The 26624-nt window shown below is 38.9% G+C and overlaps 1 protein-coding gene across 3 annotated transcripts in view; it reads left to right on the top strand.

Annotated features, from left to right (window-relative positions):
- Nucleotides 1-26624, top strand: part of SCN8A (sodium channel, voltage gated, type VIII, alpha subunit) — a 177177-nt gene that overhangs the window by 69546 nt on the left and 81007 nt on the right. The window contains exons 3-9 of one of the 3 annotated variants that reach the window (XM_008566139.1): nucleotides 4092-4210; nucleotides 6822-6911; nucleotides 7795-7923; nucleotides 9720-9811; nucleotides 19289-19510; nucleotides 20720-20783; nucleotides 22319-22460. In XM_008566139.1, coding sequence (XP_008564361.1) covers nucleotides 4092-4210; nucleotides 6822-6911; nucleotides 7795-7923; nucleotides 9720-9811; nucleotides 19289-19510; nucleotides 20720-20783; nucleotides 22319-22460 — 858 coding nt within the window. Of the gene's footprint in view, nucleotides 1-4091; nucleotides 4211-6821; nucleotides 6912-7794; nucleotides 7924-9464; nucleotides 9565-9719; nucleotides 9812-19288; nucleotides 19511-20719; nucleotides 20784-22318; nucleotides 22461-26624 lie in introns of those variants that run through there. The other 2 variants (XM_008566137.1, XM_008566138.1) reach the window with 2 other exon arrangements.

Genomic DNA, 26624 nt, shown 5'->3' with positions numbered 1-26624 from the left:
TTCTAGTTCAGAATCTTAGCTATCTCCCAGTTTTTCTTCAACCAAAGTGTAACAATTTCAATTTCCTAATGTTTTCCTTTTCTTTTTCCTCTTCTCCTTTTCCTTCACCTCAGACAACACAAACATTTGTTCACTAACCAATCAACAGACATTTATTGAACACCTGCTACATGCCCGGCACTGCAGGCACTGATTTTGTGATAGGAAATATCCTTCATGGTACGTCTAGACTTATATTTCCATCATGAGCAAACTAAAAGACAAGAGAAATGGAAGATGCAGAGTATATTACTTTTAAAAATCTTGTTGCCTGTCTCCTAAGGCAGGTAGGTGATTTTGTAAAGGCCTGGCCTGCTGCTTTTTAGATCCTCGGGCATGGCCCAGTGCTTCTTTCTTGTTGTTTAGCTGCTTTATGTAGTATACCCCAGGGGCTCAAATTTCTCCTTCATCAGAAAATCCATCCCCCACACCACCTTCGTTCTCTGCCATATTGCCACTAAATTGCCTCCCAATCTGGCACGGTAGAAACTGTAAGGAGGCTCTAAGCGTGGCATAATATACTGCTCTTTGCTGCGTGACCTTTTATAGGTGGTGTCCCTCTCCTGAGCTTTTGTGAAATGCATAGAGGATAATAATCCCTCCTGCATCCAAACTTCACAGGAATCTTAGGTTGAATGAGGAGGTTATTTAAAAAGGCTTGGCATTTTCATAGAAGGAGTTGCTATAGAAACAGATGGGGTACACATATTTTAGAGAGGGGGTTTTGGGAAAGTCCTGGGTTGTTTGTTTCTTTGGAAGCCAAGATATGGAAGAGCCATAGCTCAGCTCTTGACCTGTTTCAGGCCAGGTTTACCACTTCCTCTTGCTTTTAGCATTAGGCTTCCTCTGCAGCATACCCCTCCTGAACCAGCTCACTCTAGTACAGGAAGAATATCATCACAGTGCAATATCAATCATTAGGGATGGTACAGTGGGCGTTTCCAGAATGTGTATGGCTCAGCACTGAGTATATACCAGCACTGCTTTTCTACTGGGAAGGGAATGCTGTGACTCTGGCAGTTAGGAAAGGAAGGAATAGAAGATAAAAGGAAAGGAACTTAAAAAAAAAAAAAAATCTGCCAACAGCTATTTATTGGGAGTGCATAACACAATATTGGAACTGTGGGAGGAAATATAAGATTGGTTCTTGCTCTCAAAGAGCTTAAAATGTAGTTGTAGGGGGTGGGGGTAAAAAAATGTATGTTGTTAGCTGTGGGGTTTTCATAGATGACCTTTATCAGGTTAAGGACGCTCCCTTCTATTTCTAATTGGTTGAGTGTTCTTATTATGAAAGGATATTAGATTTTGTCAAATGCTTTTTGTGTATCCATTAAGAGAGAGGTGTGGTTTTCTCCTTTATTTTATTAATATGTTGTATTATGTTCATTGATTTTCATATGCTAAATCATCTTTACATTTCTGGGATAAATCCCACTTGATCATGGTGTATAATCCTTTTTATATGCTGCTGGATTTGGTTTGCTGGTATTTTTGTTGAGGCTTTTGGTGTCTATGTTCTTATGTTTTCTTTTCTTGTGATATCTCTGTCTGGTTTTGTATCAAGGTAATACTGGCCTTGTAGAATTTTTTGGAAAAGTTTGTTAATTCTTCTTTAAACATTTGGTAGAATTCATCAGTGAAGCCATCTGGTCCTGGCTTTTCTTTGTGGGGATTCATTTTTTTAATGGAAGGTGCGGAAGACTATAATATAATCTCATTTGAGAGAGAGACTTTTTGAGGCTATATCTGTATGCTTTTGTTTACATAGAAAATTTCTGCAAGGGTAAACAAAAAACTGACAACAAAGTTTATCATTGGGTAATGAGATGGAATTTAGTCTTTCCTTTTTATTTTTAAATTATGAGCATGCATTGGTCTAAATTAAAAAAAAAGAAACCTACTTAAAATGACTAGCATCTGTCCATTGTTCTTTCACTCACACAGTGAGATGCCAGGGCTATGTATTTGCCACTGGCCTTGTCTCCTTAGGAACTCACAGTCTAGTAGGCCTCTGCATCTCTCTGCAGCTTCACAGGCTGCTGCTCCCCCTTCGCTATTTTGTCCTTCATCAACGCTGAGTTACTTGTCAATTCCCTGAAAACAACCCACAGTCATATGCTCCTGTGCTTTTTGTACATGTTATGTTGTTCTCTTTCCTTGCCCTCCTTTCTCCCTTTATCTGCCCAATTAATTTCTCTTAATTCTTATTATCCTTTAAAACCCCTTCCAAATTTTAGTTACCTTCTTTTGTGAACACCTCTCAGTTCACTTTCTTTTTTATTCCCTACCCAAGGAGGCAGGGGTGGGGGTGGAATCTCTCCCTCCTGCTGCCTCTCGTACATCACACATATTTTTGTTGTTGAACTTTGTACCTACCCTGCATCATAATTACTGGTCCACATATATGTCTTCTGTAAAAGTACAATTTTATTCAGCTTTTTGTCCCTGGAGCTTAGCACAATGCTTGGCACAGAATAGATGCTCAAGAATATTTTAATGGAATTGAATTCACGAGACAAGGCATTCTGGGTAGGATGAACCATGTGAACAAAGGCCAAAGTTTAAAATTAGGTGCTATAACCTGTTCTGGGAACATGAGCTAATTCGGCTGTGTAGGAAGACTCATGCTAGGAAATAAGATTGAATGATTTTGGCAAGCTTGATATTGGAGGCTTTTAAAATATAGAGGAGACTTGGTAGATAAATATTTATTGAAGGAAGAACTCTTCTTCCTTCCTTCCATTCTTTGCTCACATCTCTCCTTTCAGTAGGCTTACTCTGACCACCTCCTTTTTAAAACTGTCACCTCTCCATTCATCCATCCTCTGATCCCAGCATTCATCTTCCTCCTTTTTCTATAGCACTTATCATGTTCTGTGTATCACATTCTAGGCAATTTTCCTATTCTTTATATTTTTTATTTGTTGTCTGTCTTTCCCAGTAGAGTATAAGCTTCCCTTAAATGTTCATGTTACACACACACACACACGCACACACACACACACACACACACACACACAAATTCTATTAGTATGGGCATGAAATAATGTAATCATGTTATGTTAAAAGACTCAAATTCTAATGTTACTTCTTTAGTACAGTAGTCATATAATAATTTATAATAAGGGATTTATTAATGCCTTTATACATATATATTTAGGAATACACAGGTAACAGGTAAAATTTAAAGCTTTTAACTATAGCTTTAAAATATAATTAACTAAAAGTATATTAAGTAAAAGAATATATATCATATTAAATTTACCACTTGAATGAACAAAGTATAATTTTTTGTATTTCTCTGAAATTATTGTACCTAGTATGATTGTTTATTTAATTATTAAGTTTAATCAAAGTAACCAACTTTTTCTTTCTCTAGACACAAGAGAAAACTAGTTCAATCCTTGTACCGGCCAGATGCCAAAAAAAGAAAAAGAAAACTAGGGGACAGAAAACCCCAAACTTTCTTTTTTCTGTGAACAATATTTCATATTATTTTAACAACTATGATAAAGCAAAAATAAACATACATGTATAACAATCCAAAAGCATTTGCAAATTTTGTTAATCTATTGAAATAAGAATATATTAAAATCATGTTTAATAACTAGAAAAAAAAAATAAAAAAGGAATATAAGTTCCCCAGGCCAGGACTGCCTTGTTCAGTGATAATTCCCAAGCACCTTGAACACTATCTGGCGTATTGGGTGCTCAGTCACATTTGCTGAGTGAAAGAATCCTAAATTAATGAACTTAAGTATCTTGTCTAGAGCTGGCATAGATAGCTTAGGTATAGTGTAATTCAAATATAATTCTGTAGAATTGTTAAGATCATGCCAGCTGTTTGTAATGTAATCTGGGGCAGGGCTCGGGGAGAGAGGTGAGGGAAAGGGAGATACTGTGTATTGCCTTAAGGTTTCTTGCCTTAAAAACCAAACTGGGAAGTAAAAATTATAAGTACTTTTGAGTTTATCTATTTCTTGCCTAGAAAAATATTTTGTGTGGTGATTAATACCCATGCTTTAATAATTTCTCTTTTTCTTTCTTCACAGACCTTTGTAGTATTAAACAGAGGGAAAACTCTCTTCAGATTTAGTGCCACGCCTGCCTTGTACATTTTAAGTCCTTTTAACCTGATAAGAAGAATAGCTATTAAAATTTTGATACATTCATATCCTTTTCTGCAAATGTGGAATGACTGCAGCAATTACATGGTTGCTTGTGTACATTTTGATATTTGACAACTGAATTGTATGTTAAGTTTTTTACCAATAACGTAACTCACTGTCCCATCAGTTAGAGGTTTAAGAGCAAACTCCTGCCAAATACCAATTTAAGCTTCAGCAAGTTCTTTCTTCTTAGGACGATACTGTGGGAGTTTGGAATTTTGTTGGTATCATTATGAGGGACAAATGAAGATGGTAAACTTTTATCAAAGTCTTAACTTTTTCAAGTGCTTAGACTTTAGTAATTTCATCCCATGGCAGACTATACAGCTCGTTAGTGTATTAAGATCCAATACCAGGATTGTTTGAAAGGGACTTCTTGCATTACAAATAGTTGAATGCATGTTTTAGAGGTCTGCTTTGAATTTTTTTATTTCTTGATCAATGAGCTTAGGTAGTATCTGAGTGAGTTCTCAGATGAAATAGTCTCCCTGGTACTGGGGTTTAGATGAAGATTGCAGGACAGATATGAATCTTTTCTGGTATTTTTACTCCTCTTACATAGAAAAATGCCAATTTACTTATGTGGCCTGACTTTTACATCTTATTAATATAGGAGAGCATATGACAAAAGAAGAGTTATGTTATGGTTTGGCAACTTTACATAGCAACTTTAAACTTTAATGGTTGGTTTATAATTTAACAGTATTTAGTCCTGTGCTTCAAAGAGTATTATATCCTCCAGGTATGATGAGGAAACCTGCCATTACAAGTCGGTAAATTGGTTTAGTAAGCTTTTGCCACCTTATATTAGCTCTGAGAATTTAGCAACCTGGTTCTGAAATTTGGTTTACAGGCAACATAATTCTGAAATCTGAAGGTTTACAAGAAAATAAATAATTCACAAGGAACTTCATCCCTTTCTGTTGGATCAGTAGATGGAGTGTTTTCTCTCTTCTGGTTCCCTGAAGGAAAATCCAGCTATAGCGAAGAAAAAAATCCAGCGGTAAGAAGTATTTTTTCTTTTTAAAAGTCCACTGGTGAGATAAAGATGCTGAATGCCATCAACGAGAGAGTGAGTTAATGACGAACGAGGCATGGCTCCCATGCTTGTGAAATGACAGTGTGAGCTTGAGTCTCTCATGCTGACTTGAAGCAGTTTAATTTTTCTCAGTAGATAAAAACAGAAAGGGCTGAGAAGAATCCTGGATGGAATTGAAATGCAATACAATGGTTTGCTGTCCATGTGATCCAGCAATCCCACTACTGGATATTTATCCAAATAAAGGGAAATCAGTGTACCAAAGAGATGTTTGCACTTCCCTGTTCATTGCAGCACTATTCACAACAGCCAAGATATGGAATCAACCTAAGTATCCATCAGTGGATGGATAAGAAAATGTGGTATATATACAGAATGGAATACTACTCAGCCATAAAAAAGAATGAAATCCTGTCATTCGTGGCAACATAAATGGGCCTGGAAGACATTATGTTAAGTGAAATAAGCCAGGAACAGAACAATAAACACCACATGTTCTTATATGTGGAAACCAAATAAGTTGGACTCATAGAAGTAGAGAGTAGAATTGTGGTTACTAAAGGCTGGGAAGGGTGAGGGGGAAGGAAGATAGGGAGTGGTTGGTTAACAGATACAAACTTATAGCTAGATAGGAAGAATAAGTTCTAGTGATCTACAGTACTGTTAGGTGACTATAATTAACAATAATTTATTGTATATTTTCAAATAGGTAAAAGAGAAGATTTTGAATGTTCCTAACACAAAGAAGTGTTAAATGTTTGAGGTGATAGACAGGCTAATTACCCTGATTTGATCATTACACATTCTATTAATTGCTCAAAATATCACAATGTACCCATATGTATGTACAATTATTACATGTCAACTTAAAAAAATGGTTTGCTATCCATAAACATTCTTGGGTACTTTCAGAATGATCAAATGGATTTGCCCCATTACCTAATTCTCAGGAGTATGGTGGTGCAGATGTCTTTAAAATCCTTCCCTAACATGCCACAACTGGTTCTCCACATTGGACATATTCAATACACGCTGGCTGGTACCTTGATCCCCCAAAGACAATCAGCCCTTTATAAGGACTACAGAAAAAAGTGAACCATTAATTACATGTAGGTATTCAAATGACTAGTTATAATAAGATAATTAACTTAATAAATGAATAGTATAGATTTATTTCTCACTTGATGATGTTGGAGTCTGGTAGTCTGGTAGATTTCTGCTTACTATGTGCAAAGGTATTTAGAGGCTTATTCCGTAGTTGAGGTAAAAAGTGGTAAGAGGGGGAAATGTTTTATCCCAAAGGAGTAGAACAGTGACCGCCCTTTTGAAAGGAGAATAGCCATCCTGCCCCATCCATCCATAGTTCTCTGGTCAGGTGTGGATACACACAATGGCATTCTGTGTTGATGGTGATGATCACAGTTTTCATTATCACCTTGCCTTTCTTCCTCTTCTGTGCTTTGTCTCCTTTCAGGTTATTGATTTAGATCTCATGATACCCAATAGGAAATGTGTTTATTTTCTGAGGGAAAAACAGGCCAGATTTTGTATATGCCCCCTTGACTCTTGTCTACAGTATTTAGCATGATCATTATGTGCACTATTTTGACCAACTGTGTATTCATGACTTTTAGTAACCCTCCTGACTGGTCGAAGAATGTGGAGTAAGTAGCTCATTTATTTATTTATCTGCTTGTTTGTTTGTAAAGATTTTTGGTTACTGAATCTTGCTTTGCCACAGTTTATCCATTAAGGGAAAAAATTAGTTATTGCCACTCTTTATTTCACAAAGAGGGCTAAAGATACATGTGGAATTTAGGAAATATTCCTAGAAGTCAACTCAAGAAAGAGGAAATATGCTGTGGAAGTTACTACCCCGCGCTTTCCTGTGCTAGCTGATCCTTGCTGCCCATCACACTTGTTTGTAAAGATTTCTGGTTACTGAATCTTGCTTTGCCACAGTTTATCCATTAAGGGAAAAAATTAGTTATTGCAACTCTTTATTTCACAAAGAGGGCTAAAGATACATGTGGAATTTAGGAAATATTCCTAGAAGTCAACTCAAGAAAGAGGAAGTATGCTGTGGAAGTTACTACCCCGCGCTTTCCTGTGCTAGCTGATCCTTGCTGCCCATCACAATCTGTATCCTCAGTTCCTGATGATGCTGTCTTCTCCAACTTTAGGTCCCCCTCCCTTTTTTTTTTTTTTTTTTGTGTGTGTGTGTGTGTGTGTGACTCCTCTAAGTTCAAAAATAGCTCCTTGCCTGATTCAAAATGGCCATGTGCTGGTTGGCGATACAGAATTATTTCTTTAGAATACCATTCAGGACCCAATACAACATTCCAGAGTTCTTGGTTTGGGCATTTCAGTAAGTGTCATTCAAAGCATTCCTTTCTCCTCTTCACTTCTGTCCTGCTGCATTGGCTGTGCCCTTTTTGTTTGTCTCTGTTAGTTGAAGCCACACTTAAGGCAAGTGTTATCTTAAAAGGTTCAGTTAAAGTTTCTGTCTGCTCAGAAATTACCTTAAGCTATCCATTTCTTTGACAGGTACACGTTCACAGGGATTTATACATTTGAATCACTAGTGAAAATTATTGCAAGAGGTTTCTGCATAGATGGCTTTACGTTTTTACGGGATCCGTGGAACTGGTTAGATTTCAGTGTCATCATGATGGCGTAAGTTCTCTGCTTACTTTATTGGTGTTCTGGGTGTGATTATGTGTGTGCAGTTGTACTCCTGGGTGTGTTTGTATGACAGACAGTGTTTGTAAGCAAGTTTGTGGACACAGCTATATGAGGAATTAATGGTAACCATATAAGGCCATGTGGGCTTATGATTCTTGTTTTAAGGGCCTCTTGTGGTTCAAGCAGTGATAGTGTGTTTATGCAGGAAAAGGTATGCAGAGGCTCTACAGCTAGTAGGAGAGAAAGTAGGGCATGATTTCCCTTTGATGATCCATTATATTTTATTCCACCTCATGACAGTGACTAAGGTTTGCATACCGATAATGAGGGGGCCTCTGTGAAGATTTAAAATTTCTTCAGCTGAAAATGAGTTTCCTGGGTATGTTTTATCATATGTAATTTTATGAGGCTGGCCAGGTGCAGACTTCAGAGCACATTTTCGAGTCGAAACATGATATCTAAACTGGCACTCCTGAAGATTTACTAACAGATTTTTAAACTTTTGCTAGAGACCAGTGTAACTCAACACTGATACGTTAGCTACTCTTGGTAATTTGTATGGTTTTAGCAATGAAAATATGTCCCTTTGGGAAACTTAGCTGATGATAGAAGAGTTATAGCAGGCTTTATTATTTTTGTTCCCAGGTTGTGAAAGTGCTTTGTGGGTTGGGGTATGATGGGTGTGGTGTATAGGTTTTGAGTGTGTTTGGGTGTGCATGAAGATGTGTAAGAGAGAGAATGCTTTGCATATGTATGGCTCCTAGCATCAGGAAGAAAGATGTAGTCCAACTGTAAAATGTGAATGTGTGATACACATTGAACATTTGAATCTGGAACTTTGGCTTTCGGTTATATAAAGGCAATTTCTAGCTTTCCAGCATTATGAATACACATTGATGTTCATTTAAAATATAAGTGCCTTGTCAGGCACAGAGCTGGTAATAAAATGGGCATTTAACACAGTATTTGCTTTGATCCCATGATCTGGATTTTCTTGAGCCCTGTTTTTCTATGTCACAGGCTAAAACTTCATCTGTAGATGTGACTGAAAATATGCATATAAGTGCTGGATAAGTTATATATACAGACATTTAGGCATTTTAGCCATTGTCAACCAGAGAGTTATTTTTATGTAGATTTGTTATTGTGGGGCTCCTGTTGCAGAGATTTGTCTCTCTTTCCCAAGAAATTGTTAACAAAACTTGGGCAGATAAGCCTTGATACCTCCTGGCCTTCCTTTTTATTAAAAAAAGTAAATGGGCTGACAGTAAAGTCATTCTGATTGGGATCAGCACATCACTATGCTGATTAAGAGAGTAAACTCTAATAACCTCCTGGTTGTATCCATTATTTCAAATACTCTTTTGAATTCTCCATGTCCAGTTTTAAAAAGGTGTTTCTTAAATGTTTATATTTTGAAACTTTTCTTTTTCAAGGAAAAAAATGAAATCATAGCTTGTATATAAGACCCTTTCTTCCCCCATTCTCAAACCCTCGCCCAGTGGTACCATTACAAGTTAACTTTGGTTTGATTCTGCAGGTATATAACAGAGTTTGTAAACCTAGGCAATGTTTCAGCTCTACGCACTTTCAGGGTACTGAGGGCTTTGAAAACTATTTCGGTAATCCCAGGTAAGATGGCCCGGGGTTGGTGTTAGGTGTTGGGTTAGGGCCCTGATGTGACGTATTGTACTTTTTGTTTTGTTGTGGTTTTGTTTTTTCCTTTGGTGTTTGTGCTTGTGTCTGTGTTTGTCATTTGTGTCTGTGTGTGACCTCCCTTACTACAGATATGTGACAGAGTTTGTGGACCTGGGCAATGTCTCAGCGCTGAGAACATTCAGGGTTCTCCGAGCTTTGAAAACTATCTCTGTAATTCCAGGTGAGAAAATTTGTGCACAAGACAGACCTTGCCGCATCTCCTCTTTCCCTTCCATTCATTTTGTCTACCACATTCTAACCTGGCGTCAGCACAGTTGACATGGCCTTGCATTCTGCATGTTTTTCTTGGGAGGCATTCTTGGAACGGCCCTTTGGTCTTTAGGCAGTTTTCTCTGACAGTGCTTGCCAGGCATGCAGCCCCCATTCCATCCATGCTTCTGAAAAAGCACGTGCATAAGAATCACTTGGATCTCACAATATCTGGAAAAAATCATCACAGAGCTAGCTATCTCTTTGTGTATAAATCATTTGCTTCCTGGCCTCATGGAATTACAGTGATTTTAACATTCACCATCATACCATTGCTTGTGATTTCTAGGCTTCCTATCGCATGATTTGCTGATGGGATGTTTTTCAAAGAATTATATTTTTACTGTTGCTGTATTAATGGAATTATTTAATCACAGAAGAGACATACCCAGTTGACTAGTCTAGTTACAGAGAAATTTAGGAGCCTTGGAGTTAGTGAACTGAATTTAATAATCACTGTCATATTCTACTGCTGTCTGTTTCACTAGAATGAGAACCAGTAGACATCTACTGTACAAATATTCAGAGATCATTCTCAAACATAAATCCCAATGAAAGCTTATACAGGTGCTGTTTAAAAAAAATCAAAGGTAAGATGAGATACAACTAAAGGTATGGGCAAACAAAAAGTACAGAAACTTGAGGGGGGGTGAAAATGAATCAGTGGATGGGTTGAGAGATAATCAATTGACAGTCTTTAAAATTTTTGCTCTTTTTGGTCCTTGTTGAGCTATCCCAGTGGTTCTTAACCTTTTGAAGGTTTTGGATCCCTTTTACTATCAGGTGAAAGCTTATAGATCCCCTTGAAGCCTATCCATGGACCCCAGGTTAAGATCCTTTAATTTAATTTAAGTCATTACAACTGTAATACTTATCTTTCTAAAGACCAGTCCTGAAATCTGGAAGGAAGGATATTTTAGTCAGTCTTGTGAGCCCAGATATACTAGCAGTAACTTGGCAGAGGTCAAGACTATGTTCTTTCTCTTTGGACGTTAGTTGTGTTCAGGGTTTTTCAAGGAAGACCCCCTAGAAACCAGGCAGTTTCATAGAAATAAGGACTTGGAAAACAGAGGCATCCTATTCTTGGCATCACCACTTATGGTTCTTCCCCTTGTGGCTGACTCAGAAACACTTTTCTCCTTTTCAACATTATCTAAATATCAGATAGCGAGAGAGTGAAGCACAAAGATAGGATTCTGAAGAGGGCAGACTTGTAATGTGGCTTATCAAGAACCTCAAGAAAGGTGAATTTGGGCCATGGAGTGGAACACTAAATTTGTGCCCTACTAAAGATAAATTCCTTTATTTTTACCAATGATAGCTGGCTCCTTATCAACCAGAGGCTAGGTGTCAGTTCAAGTATATCCTTCTTGGCAAAAAACCACAACCCTAACTTATCAAGGTTTAGTTCCCAGCCATTGTAAATCCATTGACGGGAAAACCCAGCTCATTCTTCAGGCAGTCTCCTGCAGGTCACTCTGGTGGCCTATACCCTAGGCAGGCCTTGGGCTTGCTTTTTGAGGCATCTAGAATGCCAAACCTTTCCTTTTATTTTTCCTTTGGTCTCTCTCCTCCTTTGGCCCCTTTAAAGTATGATCCCATGTTTTCTGCTCACTTCCCCCAGCATACTCTGTAAGGCATCTGTCTCTTTATGTACTTGTGATCTCAAAACTTCTCTTCCTGAATGCAATTGGAAAGCTGCATTCTGTTCACTAACTAGGGCAGCAGATGCTATCTCTAGTCTAGCTCACAGTTTCTGTCTCTGTCTCTGCTACATTGTTAACTTTTGACCACAGCATTTCTGCAGGATATCTCTTGACTGATGTCACATTATTTATCCTTCATACTCCAGTAATACATACACATATATATGTATGTATATATATATATAGTGTCTAACGCAGTGCACAGGGCCCATAGCAGTGCTCCATGTATTATTGTAATAGTAGCAGTTCTTACAAAGAAGAAACCTAAGCCCAAAGAAAGGGTTTGTATCAAGATTTAGACATCAGCTTCACAGTTTGAAATAGATTCTCAGATTCCTATTTCTAGAAACACCCTCAATTGAGCTGCCTTTGGGAGGCTAACTGGAATGGAAAATAACTTTAAGGGATAGTAAAGCCAATAATAGATCACTGTCAGTAAGTGATTTATTTGGTTCTTGAATTAAAGTGACTTTCAGTCCCAATCCTTCTGCTCCGTATTCTACCTTTTAGAGTTAGTAAGAGAAATCCAGTAAATCGTGTCTCCTTTGTGGAGAGTCTTCTCTCATCCCGTGTGAAATTCTGAACTTGTCTATCATGGTTTCTCCTGTAGAGGGCTGTAGTCCTGTTCCTAACTGCCTGTTACCCAAGTCCCCTTCCAAGGCGGGAGCATAGTGCATGAGTTAGTGAATCTGGAGCCATCTCCTGCTTGGAAATTAAGTCATTTCCACTCCAGTGTTGTAGAGCTGGGCCATAGTTCCCCCTTAGTAAAAACTATTGTTTTGTATACCAGGTCTTCTCATGGATCACTTCAGTGGAATTTTTGCTCTCTTTGCCTTCTCCTGTTCCCAGTTTGGTATAGGCTTTTACCAAAGTTGCCAAAAACAGAATGGAAGTGAGAGTGACCACAGAATTGACATGGAGCCTCCAAGGTCTCACAAAGACTTCCATGTCTCAGCTTCCTTTATAAGAGTTTTTCTTTTCCTAGAGCATTGATCCCACCTCATCTGGACTGATGCTGTCCTCCCTCTTAACATCTTTGGTAGATATTCTAAATGTGTCAGAGTCACCAGGATTATGGAAGATTGGAGAGTAAGGTGCATCAGTTAGCTTCAGCCTTTTGTATAAGAAATGCTTTGTTTTAGAGCCTGGTAGCTTAGAAGGGATTAAGCTCACATTCTGACCCTTTTTATTTGCTAACTCAAGACCTGGATACATATAATGGTTTCCCTTTTCCTTCAGAGGCGTCAACTTGGAGAACAGTGTATGCAACTCTGTGCTAAAAGGGTCAGACCCTTTCTAAATTTTCTTTGGTCTCTAATTTGCCAGGTTCAACTTGACATTGCAATATTCTGACTAAAAGTTTATATGAGGGTACTTCAAAAAGCTCATGGAAAAATAGAACTATGGGCCGGCCCCATGGCTCACTCGAGAGTGCGGCGCTGGTAGCACTGACACCATGGGTTCGGATCCTATGTGCGCTCACTGGCTGAGCGTGGTGCAGACGACACCAAGCTGAGGGTTGTGATCCCCTTACTGATCAAAAAAAAAAAAAAAAACTAAAAGATAATGTGAATCTTTCTATGAGCTTTTTGAAGTACCTCATATGTCTTAAAGCTTTGTGTTCACTTTGTGTTTATCTGGGTTCTGGGCACAACATCCTTTGATCACATGCCACAGGAGTAACATGCCCAAAGATAGGGTAGGAATCACAAAAGAGATTTCTCAGGTTTTTCTTAGAGAGTAGCACTTAATAGTGTTAATAGAACTGGTTGGGAAAGCCTCACTTGTCAGTTTTTTTTCATTTCCATCATCATCTAAATGGCTCCCCCAAACCAGTGTTTACCCGCTGCTCATCGGCACTTATTTAATGTCATTCTCCTCTCTTTGGTGTTGTAATTTTTAAATTATCTTTCTCTTATATATTTTATTTCTCTGCTTACTTTCACTCCTAACCAGTGGGATCAGATAGGAAGCAGGGAAAATGATGGGCCTTTCTCCTTCCCACCCCAGTTTTCACAAAGAAAGTATTTTCTTCTAACATACTCATTGTGCTTATAGCAATTTCTGCTGCATAGTGAAGAGAGGTAGAAAGTGTTTTAAGCCTTTATTCAGACTCATTGTTTCTTTTAAAATATTCTGTTTATTAATCCTGTTGCTTTTGTATTTTTCCTTTTTCCACATTGCTTCTCAGGAAAGATAACTAAAGTTAAACAGTAGTCCTAAGAGGAATAACACTGAAGACTCACAGGACACTGACCCACCTTTGAGAGCTAGTTTCGTTTTGGTCACTTTGTCATGTGAATCTGGTCTCAAATAAATAGATCTGTGGCCCCCAAGTCTCTCCCAAATTACAGTTGATCTGAATGGATTTCAAGATCTGTCATTGTGAGGACTGCATTCGCAGCAAGAAAGCTGACAGGGCGCCACTTTGATCTGTGGCCCCCAAGTCTCTCCCAAATTACAGTTGATCTGAATGGCTTTCAAGATCTGTCATTGTGAGGACTGCATTCGCAGCAAGAAAGCTGACAGGGCGCCACTTTACCCCTAGGACTTGTTTGGATCCAAGCCAGACTCTGGGAACTGCAGAGCTGTTCTTTTCCCTGCGTTGAGAACTGCTTGTTACTGCTACTGAGGCCTGTTCCAATATTAATTTTGTAGGGGAATCAGCTCATATTGCTTCAAAATACTTACATTCCTCAGCCTGAGCTACAAACTAGGGAATATAAATTAGCTTTATTTATAATCTGGCTACCACAACAATGGAAGATTTTCATCCCAACATGCATTCCTGAGTTCTGTGGATGTAGCACATAAGCAGGCTTTGTTCATTTGTTCAAGGGACTGCTGGGCATTCTGAAGGGTGACAAAAGATTCAGAGGTGACTTTAGATACACAGTGGAGTAGAATTCTGTAGCAGTGGTTTCATCTGCATCTCAAAATTCCTTAAATATCTGACTTCCTCACTGGTAGCTGACCTTTCTGTACATTGGATCCAGCTCTTTTCTTGGTCTATAGTAAATGTATTAACTGCTTCTGCTCAGACACATACCAATGCTAGTTAATGTTAGCCTTTTCCAAGACTTCTTGCTGTCCAATTTGCCCCCACGTGGCTTCTGTTGCACACTCTGTTGTGTAGGAGTCGTTTGAAGGAGCATTCTGCTCTGTTTTGGATAATCAGTTTTCGGTAAGTATCTTACTTGTTCTGGCATGTGTCGTCGTGTGAGCCCATAGAAGAAGCAAAATAGCTTCTCTTCACAGCCAGAACAGTGGCATTCTCTATTCCTGCTCGCATCGGGTCAGGAATTCTACAAGCAACTTCCTGCCTTTGTTGACCTTTGTTGGTGATAGCAGGGAGCCCTTTTGTTTAGTTGTATCTACTAGTATGTTGGGCAGCCACTGTTGGAAATAGTGTAGAGCTTGAGCTTAGGAAATGTATTGATGGCATCATCTCCATAAATTGGTATTGATGTCTGCAAATACGGCCATTCGCAGTTACTGACCCTGTTTGAAGCGTCTTGGCTGAGACCAGTGTATAGTCAGTCCAGTTACTGTTTATATTTAATATTGCTGTGTAATTGCATGCCTTCCTGCACTTACAAACATCACCTTTCTTCTTCCTGTGCCACCTTCTAATTTTCTCTAGTGGTCTAGATGAGAATCCTGGAGTAAACTTTTTAGATGGCAGTAGTTAATGTTATTTAGTGATTATTCTTGCTTAAGTGAGATTTGTTTCTCTGAGTCCCTGGGAAATATAAATAGCCAAATACTACTTCCAACTAAGTTTTTACTTGAAACTTCTTGAAAGCTAAAAAAATCTCTGACCAGGGAGATGATATAAACCTCAGACTTAAAAGCAGACACTTGAAGAAATTTTCTTTTAGCTTTCTGGGCTCATGTTTACAGATTTCTTTAGCAACAGAGAAGAGATATTAAACCAGCTGATAGTGAGCACTCAGGTCCTTTCCCAAGAAAGTGATGAGTTCAATGCATGGTTGGTGTATTGGATGAGTATCTCTGGTTGCAAGTAAAAGAACACAGGAGTAATTCAGGGAACTCAAGGGCTGAAACACACTTGGACCCCTGGAAACCAGTAGAAACCAGAACGCATAGCCCCAAAGCCCCAGCCAATAGGAAGTGCTTGGTCTCCATCTCTTTTCTCTCCAGGTGTCTTATTTCCTTTTTCTCTGTCAGCATACTAACTTCCTTTACATCTCAGACACATCTTAATAAAATGACAGAATGTAGCTGCTGCTTAGCTCCCAAATTTATATGTACCATACCCACCACATAAAAAGACTACTTGACCATCTCTTTTCCTGTTTGAAATTCCTGTAGGAAAGGATCTGGATTTAGGTCAGGTGCCCACCCTGACATCTCTAACTTCGAAGAAAAGGTTACCCCATACAAACTTGGCTGCTAAGAGCCAATCCTTATGGAACAGCGGATAATTGGAGTTCATAGCCTGGAATTTCCTGTTATATGGGCTTGGAACTATCCAAAGGTTTCCCAGCCCAGGAAAATCAGATTAGGCTCATGCTAAAATTGTATGCTTTTTTTGTTTTGGTTTTTTTGTAGATTTTTTTTTTTTTTTTTTTTTTTTGGGCGGGGGGCTGGTAGGGGAATCAAACCCTTGACCTTGGTATTATAACACCCTGCTCTAACCAGCTGGGCTAACTGGCCAGCCTAAAATCGAATGCTTTTAAAAATTGTATTTTATTTATAACAAAAACCCATTGGTTTGACTATTTTGTAGTATTATATTCCTGTTACTGGTACTAATAATAGCTTTACAGCTCATTTCTCAATTAAGTTAAAATAGTAATAGCAGATTGTCTGAACCATTAAGGAGAGATGGCTATATAAGCTCTTTAGAAGCCAAGGAAAATAAACTTTACAATAACTCAGTGACCCATTCAAGTATTCCTTCTAAAATCACTCTTTGGGGCCGAGCCCGTGGCGCACTCGGGAGAGTGCAGCGCTGGGAGCGCTCCCGCCGCGGGTTCGGATCCTATATAGGGATGACCGGTGCACTCACAGTGCTCACTGGCTGAGTGCCGTGCGGCTGGTCTCAAAAAGGACCCCCCCCAAAAAAAAAAAAAAAATCACTCTTTGATTTGAAAACAGTAGATCTACATAATTTTAGGGGCCTACAATTGAATTACTGATCCAATACAGACCCGCCCCAACCCAGTCAAAATATGAGGACTTATTATTTCTCAGCAACTGTATGGAAGTAATTTCCATAACACTGGAACAACTTTTACTTCTTGATGGCTACCTTCTATTTTATTCCACCAATACTTTCTTACCTAGCTGTGTGATTATGATACAATTTCCCAAGGCCTTAGGTATAAAAGATTGTTTGAAATTTCAACTACGTAATCTCAAACAAATAAACATCTCTTCCCTGTTTGTAAAGACTCTTAGAGAAGATTCTTCAGCTTCTCCCCCACTGACCACTGACATGTAGTGCTGTGTTTATCTGTATTCTGTAGAAGAGACAATGAGACTCTGAAATGACCTTCTGAAACATGATGGGTCATAAAACGTGACTGAGCTGGTACCAGAGTTCCTGCTTTCTGGTTCCCAGTCTGGTGCTCTTTATGCACAGCCCTGTGAGGGGAAAAGGAATCAGATCAGAAATGCCTTGTTTCCTGGAGCCTAGCCCTTTGGTGGCCACAGGCTCCATGGAAAGTGTTGGCCTTTGCACATTTCTGCATCTCTGCAATTTAACTTTTGGCACTTTTCCCTTTAATTCCCCTTAGGTTCTTTTCGGGATATCTGTATAAGAGGAGAGAAATTTCTCATTCACTAACTCTTTCAATAAAAACTTATTAAGTGCCCACTTTGTGGCAGGTTCTGTGCTAGGCACAGCATCCATTGCTACTGTTGGACTCAGATTGAAAATTCTATTGGGCTCAACTTTGAAAATTCTAGGTGGTTACTTGCAAAATAAAGCAAAAGAAGAGTCATGTGCATACCAACCATTAGATTACCAGTTAGCTATGAGCAGTGTCATTATTCCTCTCCCATCCTTTGAGGAGGCCAACATATGTATAATAGTGATAGCTAACAAATGTTGAGTGCTAGCTATGTGCCAGGTACTGTACTAGATATTTTACATTCATTACTTTATATAAACCTTACAACAACCCAGTGAGGTTGGTATTGTAAATCCCTTTTTACAGATGAATAAACTGAGGTTCAGACAATAGTTCTTAACATTTGAATCACTGACTGTATACCAGGTGCTTTTAGTGTTTTATAAGAATCATGCTTAATCCTCACAACAGCCCTATGATATTCAACTATAATTATCCCCATTTTAAAGATGAAAAAGCTGAGATTCCACGAAGTTAGGTATATTGGTTAGGTCACACAAGTAAGTGGCATAACTTGGTTGAGATTAATGATTATCTACCCAACTGTACACTTCAAAGCTAGGATTAGGATACTCTTGAATATCAGTCCATTCATTACCTTGCCTTCAGAAGTGGATCAGGGATTGGATTGCTCTTGATGCCTGTGTGTCAGGGCTCAGTGTCTGCCTCGTGCTCGTCCTGTTGCATTGGCCACCAGGGGTACTCGTGCTTTGTTGGCCATGTCCTATGTATAGACTGATGTCTGGGCATGCCGAAGAGAGTCACATGTAGACTCATTTTGACCCAAACAGCGTGAACCTACAGCCGTATTTTTCTGTGTCTCCTTTTACTGATCTCTCCCTGTGCAATTAAGAAATATACCTTCAGTTTTAAATTCGAACCAGTGGTTTGCATTTAAACCTCAAATTAAAATGGATTATAAGTATTTCTGGTTTTGTTTTTAATCTAGGGCAGGAAAAAGGTCATTGTAGACAGTAGGACATATATATGATACAGAAAAGGTATATTTTTAAATGGAAAGCCAAACTATAAATACTGGATTGATAATAATTAACCTTTTCGATACATTGGCATTTCCAGAGCTCTTGGGAAAGTATTATTGTACCTTCTCACTTATTATTGGCTTTTAAACCTCCCAGGGGTTCTCTTTCCAATCTGGAAACCTCCTTCATCTCTGATTTCTCCATTCATTTATTCAACAAATATTTAGTGTATACCTGCTATGGGCTAGGCACTCTAGGAGTAGCTATGAACAAGAAAGACTTTAAAATTAATTATAACCATAATAAATGCTACAGAGGAAAGTATAAGGTGCTACTAAGATATTCATCACAACCAGGGAGGGAGAAGAATTGCAGAGTCAGGGAAGGCTTTCTGGGGGAACTGATGCTTAAGCTGAGACCTGAAGAATGAGTAGGAGTTCGGCAGATAGCACAAGGGGACGGAAGGGAGCATTCCAGGCAGAGGGAAGAGCATGGATGAAGGCTCTGAGGCAAGTAAGAGCTTGGCTCATTTGGGGAACTAAAAAGTAGTCAGAGACAGGAAAATAGTTCTAGGAAGAAAGGAGCCACATGTTAGTAGAAGGAGCTTTCTTTTGCTTTCTAAGAATTAATGACCTAAAAGTGGATATTTCTGGAAAATTGACAATTTTGCTCACCCGTTATTGTTCTTATTATATAAAGTGGCCATATTTCAAGGGTGGTGCTGTGGGGAGGAGTAGAAGCCAGTGGCTAAGAGGGAGGCTGGGGGAGGTGGGGAGGGATTTGAGGTGACTCTGATTCTGGGGGTTCTGCTCCTCAGGCCTGAAGACAATTGTGGGCGCCCTGATTCAGTCTGTGAAGAAACTGTCAGATGTGATGATCTTGACAGTGTTCTGCCTGAGTGTTTTTGCCTTGATTGGACTGCAGCTGTTCATGGGCAACCTGCGAAACAAGTGTGTTGTGTGGCCCATAAACTTCAACGAGAGCTATCTTGAAAATGGCACCAAAGGCTTTGATTGGGAAGAGTATATCAACAATAAAAGTAGGTAGCCCCTCCTCTGCAAGAGGAAAGTGAAAAGTGTATTCCTGCTTGACATGGTCAGAAGCCACCACTGACTTGAAAAAGTAATTGGGGCCAGAAAGGAATGGCAGTGCTACTGGAAGTAGCCTTGTGAGATTATTTTCCTCGAGGTAGAATTGGTTCAGAATCTCTCAAACATCAGCCCTCTCTGTCTTTCCCCCACCACCCGCCTTTAAAATCAAACAAGGGTCTGGTGGTTAGCTCAGTTGGTTAGAGTGTGGTGCTGAAATATCAAGGTCTAGGGTTTGATCCCTGTACTGGCCAGCTACCAAAATAAATAAATAAAACAAAATAAAACCAAATGATACTTTATAGCTTCTTCACATTTACCCTTAATCTTTTCATTAAAATTCAGGCTTAGAAGCTTGATAAAAATTATTTTTCCCTAACTACGTTTCCTGGAATATTTAAACATTTAGTCCAGAATATACCTATGGAACCCAAGCTTTCTTAATACTACTAAGACCTTAGAAATCAATCTAGTCTAGGGAGTCAGATAATCTCTAAAGCACCAATTGATCCTAGTACAGTTAAGGAGTTTTAATAATTTTATTTGAGGAACCAGAGCACTTGGGTCTTATATTAAGGAAAATTTGGTGTAGTGGTACATCTCTAAACTAATTAGAAAAAAGTTAGCAATATCACTGTTAGTCACTCCTGAAGAAGTAAAGTCAGTTAAGTAGCTATAAGAAAATGTTGCAAAGAAGCTTTCAGGGACACATGCAGGAAAGGGAAACGTGTCTTCTAATTTAAAATAGAACATAACTAGTGGCCAATGAGGAATTTAGAGTATCTTTGATAAAGAGACATTATAAGGATAGAAGAATAAAGTTGTATAAAGGGTCGAAGAACTCAGAAAATTTACTTTTAGATCCTTTTGATTCAAATACCAGATCCTGGCATATGTATTTGAAGTACGAGTGGAAGTCAGGTGTCTGTGAAAAGAGCATTGCACAAAGGGCTTTAGGGTAGCACTTTTAGCTTGTAAATATATGTAGGAAAATCATTAATGGGAAAGAATTCCTATCAGCTTTCACTGCTGTTGGAAAAGATTTATATGAGCTAAAATCAATAACTGTTTCTGCTGGAGCTAGTTAGGAACAGTGTAATTTTATTCTCTCATTCACTTAAATCTGCCTACTCATTTCCTGCCTCTTCAAACTTTTCTAGCAAATTTTTACATGGTTCCTGGCATGCTGGAACCTTTACTGTGTGGGAACAGTTCTGATGCTGGGTAAGTAGCTCACCTAATTTTATTCTTTTTCCTTAAGATAATGTTCCTATTATTAGTTGGATCAAAATAGGCAATATTTTCACTTTTCTTTGTGCTCATGTAGTAGACCCTACAATTAGATCTGACCTGTTGGTTGACTCAGATTTTCCTTCTGTTTCATATTTGTCCATCCAAAGCTGATATTTCTCTAGTAGGTGAATGTGCCTATAGTCTCAAGCCAAAATCAAAGATGTAAAAGGCTAAGGATAAAGTCTATAAAACCAGATAGCTTACCTGCCTCTTTTGGACTCCCCTCATTCTGTCTTAACACAAATAATACAATATAGAGTAAAGATACTGTCTTGGTAATAGTTTAGCATCCAAGGATGACCCAAAAATATGCTAGGCCTGACAGCATAGGGGAGGGAAAAAAGTAGCAATGTAATATTTGAGTCCTGATTCTGCTACTTGTAGCTCTAAGACCTTTGTTAAGCGATTTAAGTTAGCTGAGCCTCAATTTCTTCATTCATAATATGGATTTAATAAGCTGTGCTCTCTTTTTCACATGGTTACTGTAAGGTTCTAATTATATAACATACATGAAAGTATTTTGTAAACAGAGGGCTATATAAATGTAGGGTGGTAGTGTCACTATTCAGAGTATATTGGTCCTCTAGGAATTGGTGTTTTAATATAACTGCAACTACTAGAAGTCCATTTAAGTTCTGTATTGAAGTAGATACTAGAGATTACATTGAAAGAAATATCAGGTGAGTCTAAAAGCAGAAGAAATGATATAACTGAGGTCATTGAAATCCTCACTATGCTTTAGGTCGTCACAGTGAGAGTGTTAAGAGAGCAGAGACGATTAGGAGGAACTTCTAGCTGTGTGTTATTTGGGATAGTAGCTAAGTTGAGTTCAATTGAATTGCACATTGATATTAATCTAGGACTGTGGTTCTCACACTTTAGCATGTGTGAGAATCACCTGACATACCTATTAAAAATGCAGATTTGTAAGTCCCATATCTAAGCTTTTAATTCCTAGGTTTTTTTTTTTTTTCCTTTTTGTCTTTTTTCGTGTCCGGCAACGGATCGCAACCCTCAGTGTCGCACCCATACCGGACCGGGACCGGCAACAGGATCGCAACCCTCGGTGTTGAGCCCGCACCTCGCTCAGCCAGTGAGCGGGAACCGGTCTGTATGTGGGATCCGAACCCTCGGCGGGAGCGCTGCTGCGCTCCCAAGCGGCGCACTGTAGCATAGCAGTGCACCACCGGGCCGGCCCTAATTCCTAGGTTTTGAGTAGGATGCAGGAATCTGCATTTTTAAGGGGCATGCCAGGTGATTCTGATCCTAGGCTATCTCCAGAAACTGGCTAACTGCTTATTTACTTCCTCTTTTTTTTCTTCCAATTTGTTGGCGTGGCTCTATAGATGGTTATTTATTATCTCCAAGGGTCATGAAGTGGGTGGAGTTATGTGATTTATTATCTCCAAGATCGTGACTGGGTGAAATTACATTGGAAAGTCTTGAATTTCCTTTTATCTCTTCAGGCAATGCCCAGAGGGATACCAGTGTATGAAAGCAGGAAGGAACCCCAACTATGGTTACACAAGCTTTGACACTTTTAGCTGGGCCTTCTTGGCATTATTTCGCCTTATGACCCAGGACTATTGGGAAAACTTGTATCAATTGGTGAGTAATATTTCTTTTTCTTTGGTGATAGAGTTTGCATGAGGGTATGTGGGGTTGGGGACATACTGTGTGAAAGACCTTTAATGAAAGCATTAAATAAATTCTCCCAGCTCTTGTCCCTGTTTCTTGAGTGCTCAGTCATGTAGAGCTGTAGAAGCTTACAGCCTTAACAGTCACTTGCCTGGCCTGGGAATCTGCTATCTCTGCCTACTTCCTATTGTTCCATCATCTGTAGCATATCTTCTTTTGGACTTTTGACCTTAGGGCATCTGTTTAAAAATAAAAGTGGGCACGGCTCCTCACCCCACCTTGGACCCAGGTGGGGGGTGAGGGCTAGGCCCTGCCCCCATGCCCAAAACCAGCGCTGCCCAGGTGAGCCCGCTGGTGGTGGCTGGCAGCAGCACCAGCAACTGGCGGAACCACATGGTTGGATATGGCCGCTCACCCCGCCTCGGACCCAGGCAGGGGTGAGCACCCCTCTGTGCCCTGAACCAGCATGCCCAGGTGAGCCCACCAGCGGTGGCGGTACCAGCAGCAGCAGCCAGTAGAATTATGCAGCTGGATGCGGCCCCTCACCCTGCCTCAGACCCAGGGGGGAGCACCAGCCTACAGGTCTGACCTGCTGAGTTTGGTCCAGCAGAACCGCACAGCACTAGGGGCTCATTCTATGACCACAGAGTCTGGAACAGGAACCAAGGTAGTTTAACGTAACCAGCACCACACCTACTGCCAAGCAAAGACAATTCACCTCCACAGCTAACCTGAGTGTAATAGAAGAAGCAAACCCTCTACCAAATGACCAAGCATCAGCAAAAAAATACTAGAAGTACAAACAATCAAGAAGCAATGACACCACTAAAAGGGTACAATAAAGCTCCAGAGTCAGACTCCATGGAACAGGGAATCCATGAAATGTCTGAAAAAGAATTTCGAGTAATGATCTTAAGAAAACTTGAAGAAGTAAAGGAAGACTCAATTAGAGAACACAAGAAACAAGAAAAAATATCCAGAATATGAAGGAGGAAATCTACAAAGAGATTAATACCTTAAAAAAGAGAGTGGCAGAACTTCTAGAAGTGAAAGACTCACTCAGTGAAATAAGAAACACAACTGAGAGCTTGAGCAGCAGGGTAGAGCAAGCAGAAGAAAGAATTTCAGAGCTTGAAGATGGTCTTTTTGAAATAACTCAGGCAGACCAAAAAAAGGAAAAAAAATTAAAAATAATGAGGGCAATCTAAGAGAGATAGCAGACAACCTCAAGCACTCTAACGTCCAAATTGTGGAATTCCTGAAGGGGAGGAGAAAGAAAAAGGTATTGAAAACCTACTCAAGGGAAGAGTAACAGAAAACTTCCCAGGTGTAGGGTGGGATATAGAACTTCAGATCCAGGAAGCTCAAAGGTCCCCAAACAGATTCAACCCAAAAAGATCTTTCCTGAGACATATAGTAAAATTCACAAAGCTCAAAGACAAAGAGAATTCTACAAGCAGCAAGAGAAAAGCGTCAGGTCACTTATAGGGGAACCCCCATCAAACTAACAGCAGACTTCTCAACTGAAACCCTACAGACCAGAAGAAAGTGGAATGACATATTCAAAATACTGAAAGAAAAAAATGCCAGCCAAGAATTCTTTACCCAGCAAGGCTCTCCTTCAGAAATAGGGGCGAAATAGTGTATTTCCCAGACAAACAAAAGTTGTGGGAGTTCACTAACACAGGACCAGCCCTGCAAGAAATACTCAAAGGAGTCATTCATCTGGAATCTGAATAATGGTGACCACTATCAGAAATACACAAGAAAGAGCAAAACCCACAGTTAAAACAAAACTGCTGGCAAGAAAGAGAAAGAAGCTAAATCATTCCACCTTAAATTCCCAGCTAACATTGAGGAAGAGAAATAAAAGGGGAAATAATGATCAAAAGATATTTAAACCATCTAAATAAGTAGCAATTAAATGACAGAAGTTAAGCAATACTTGTCAATAACTACTGTAAATGTGAATGGACTAAACTCTTCATTCAAAAGACACAGACTGACTGGATTAAAAAGCCAGACCCAAGTATATGCTGTCTTCAAGAGACCCACCTCACCTGTAGAGACACACATAGACTAAAAGTGAAGGGATGGAAAAAGATATACCATGCAAATAGAAACCAAAAACAAGCAGGAGTAGCTATTCTTATATTGGACAAAATAGACTCTAAACCAAAAAATATTTAAAAAGACTAAGAAGGCCACTATGTAATGATAAAGGGAACTAACCAGCTAGAAGACAAACAATCATAAACATATATGCACCCAATACTGGAGCACCCAGATATATTAAGCAAACACTCTTAGACCTAAAGAAAGAGATAGGACTTAATACATTAATAGTGGGTGATCTGAACACCCCTCTCTCTGTATGGGACAGGTCTTCCAGGCAACAAGTCAACTAAGAGACACAGGATTTAATCTACACCCTAGACCAACTGGACTTGGCAGATATATACAGAACATTTCACCCAACAGCTAAAGAATACACTTTCTTCTCATCAGCTCACGGTCCAGGATAGACCACATATTAGGTCACAAATCTAGTGTCAGCAAATTTTAAAAAACTGAAATCATTCCAACTATCTTTTCAGACCACAATGGACTAAAACTGGAAATAAATAAGCAAAATGCTGGAAGCTATACAAATACATGGAAAATAAATAATAGGCTCCTAAATGACCTATGGGTCCAAGAAGAAATCAAACAGGAAATCAAAAAATTTCTAGAAACTAATGAAAACAAAGATACATCATACCAAAACCTGTGGGATATTGCAAAAGCGGTACTAAGAGCGGTACTACAAATTTATTGCAGCAAGTGCTTATATCAAAAAAATGGAGACTTCAAATAAACAACCTAACACTATGCCTCAAAGAACTTGAAAAACAACAACAATCCAAACCTAAAGGCAGTAGATGGAAAGAAATAATTAAAATCAGAGCAGAACTGAATGAAATAGAGACCCAAAAAACAATAGAAAAGATCAACAAAACTAAAAGTTGGTTTTTTGGAAGATAAATAAAATAGACACACCATTAGCTAGATAACAAAAAAAAGGAGCGAGAAGACCCAAATAACAAAAATTAGAAATGAAAAGGGAGACATTACAACGAATACCACAGAAATACAAAGAATCATTAGAGACTATTATAAACAACTGTATGACAACAAATTTGAAAAACTGGAAGATACGGATAAGTTTCTAGACACATATAAATTACCAAGACTGAACCAAGAAGAGATAGAAAACCTGAACAGACCAATAACAAGCAAGGAAATTGAAGTGGTAATTAGCAATCTTCCAACGAAAAAAAGAGTTCAGGTCCAGACGGCTTTACAGCTGAATTCTATCAAACTTTTAAAGAGGAGTTAATACCAAGTCTCCTCAAACTATTCCAAGCAATTGAAATAGATGCTACTCTCCCAAACTCATTCTATGAGGCCAGCATAACTTTGATACCAAAACCAGATAAAGACACAACAAAAAAAGAAAATTATAGGCCAATATCCTTGATGAACCTAGATGCTGAAATTCTCAACAAAATATTAGCAATCAGAATACAGCAACATATTAAAAAAATTATACACTATGATGAAGTGGGATTCATCCCTGGGATGCAAGGATGGTTTAACATATGAAAGTCAATAAATGTGATACATTACATCAACAAACTCAAGGACAAAGACCATATGATTATCTCAATAGATGCTGAAAAAGCATTTGACAAAATTCAACCTCCCTTCATGATAAGAACTGTCAACAAATTAGGTATAAAGGAAAATATCTCAACACAATAAAAGCCATTTATGATAAGCCCACCACCAGTATCATTCTGAATGGGGAAAAATTGAAGGCCTTCCCCCCTTAAGGACAGGAACAAGACAAGGATGTCCACTCTCACCACTTCTATTCAACATAGTTGTGGAGGTACTAGCTAGAGCAATTAGGCAAGAGAAAGAAAGAGAGGGAATCCAGATTGGAAAAGATGAAGTCAAACTTCCTCTATTTGCAAATGACATGATACTACATATAGAAAAACCTAAAGACTCTATTGAAAAACTCCTACAGCTGGTTAATAACTTCAGTAATGTTGCAAGATACAAAATAAATGCCCCCAAATCAGTAGC

The sequence above is a fragment of the Galeopterus variegatus genome, unplaced genomic scaffold, assembly GCF_000696425.1.
Source record: "Galeopterus variegatus unplaced genomic scaffold, G_variegatus-3.0.2 Scaffold224, whole genome shotgun sequence".
In the NCBI taxonomy this organism is placed as follows: Eukaryota; Metazoa; Chordata; class Mammalia; order Dermoptera; family Cynocephalidae; genus Galeopterus; species Galeopterus variegatus.
This window is presented reverse-complemented; position numbering and strand designations above follow the sequence as displayed.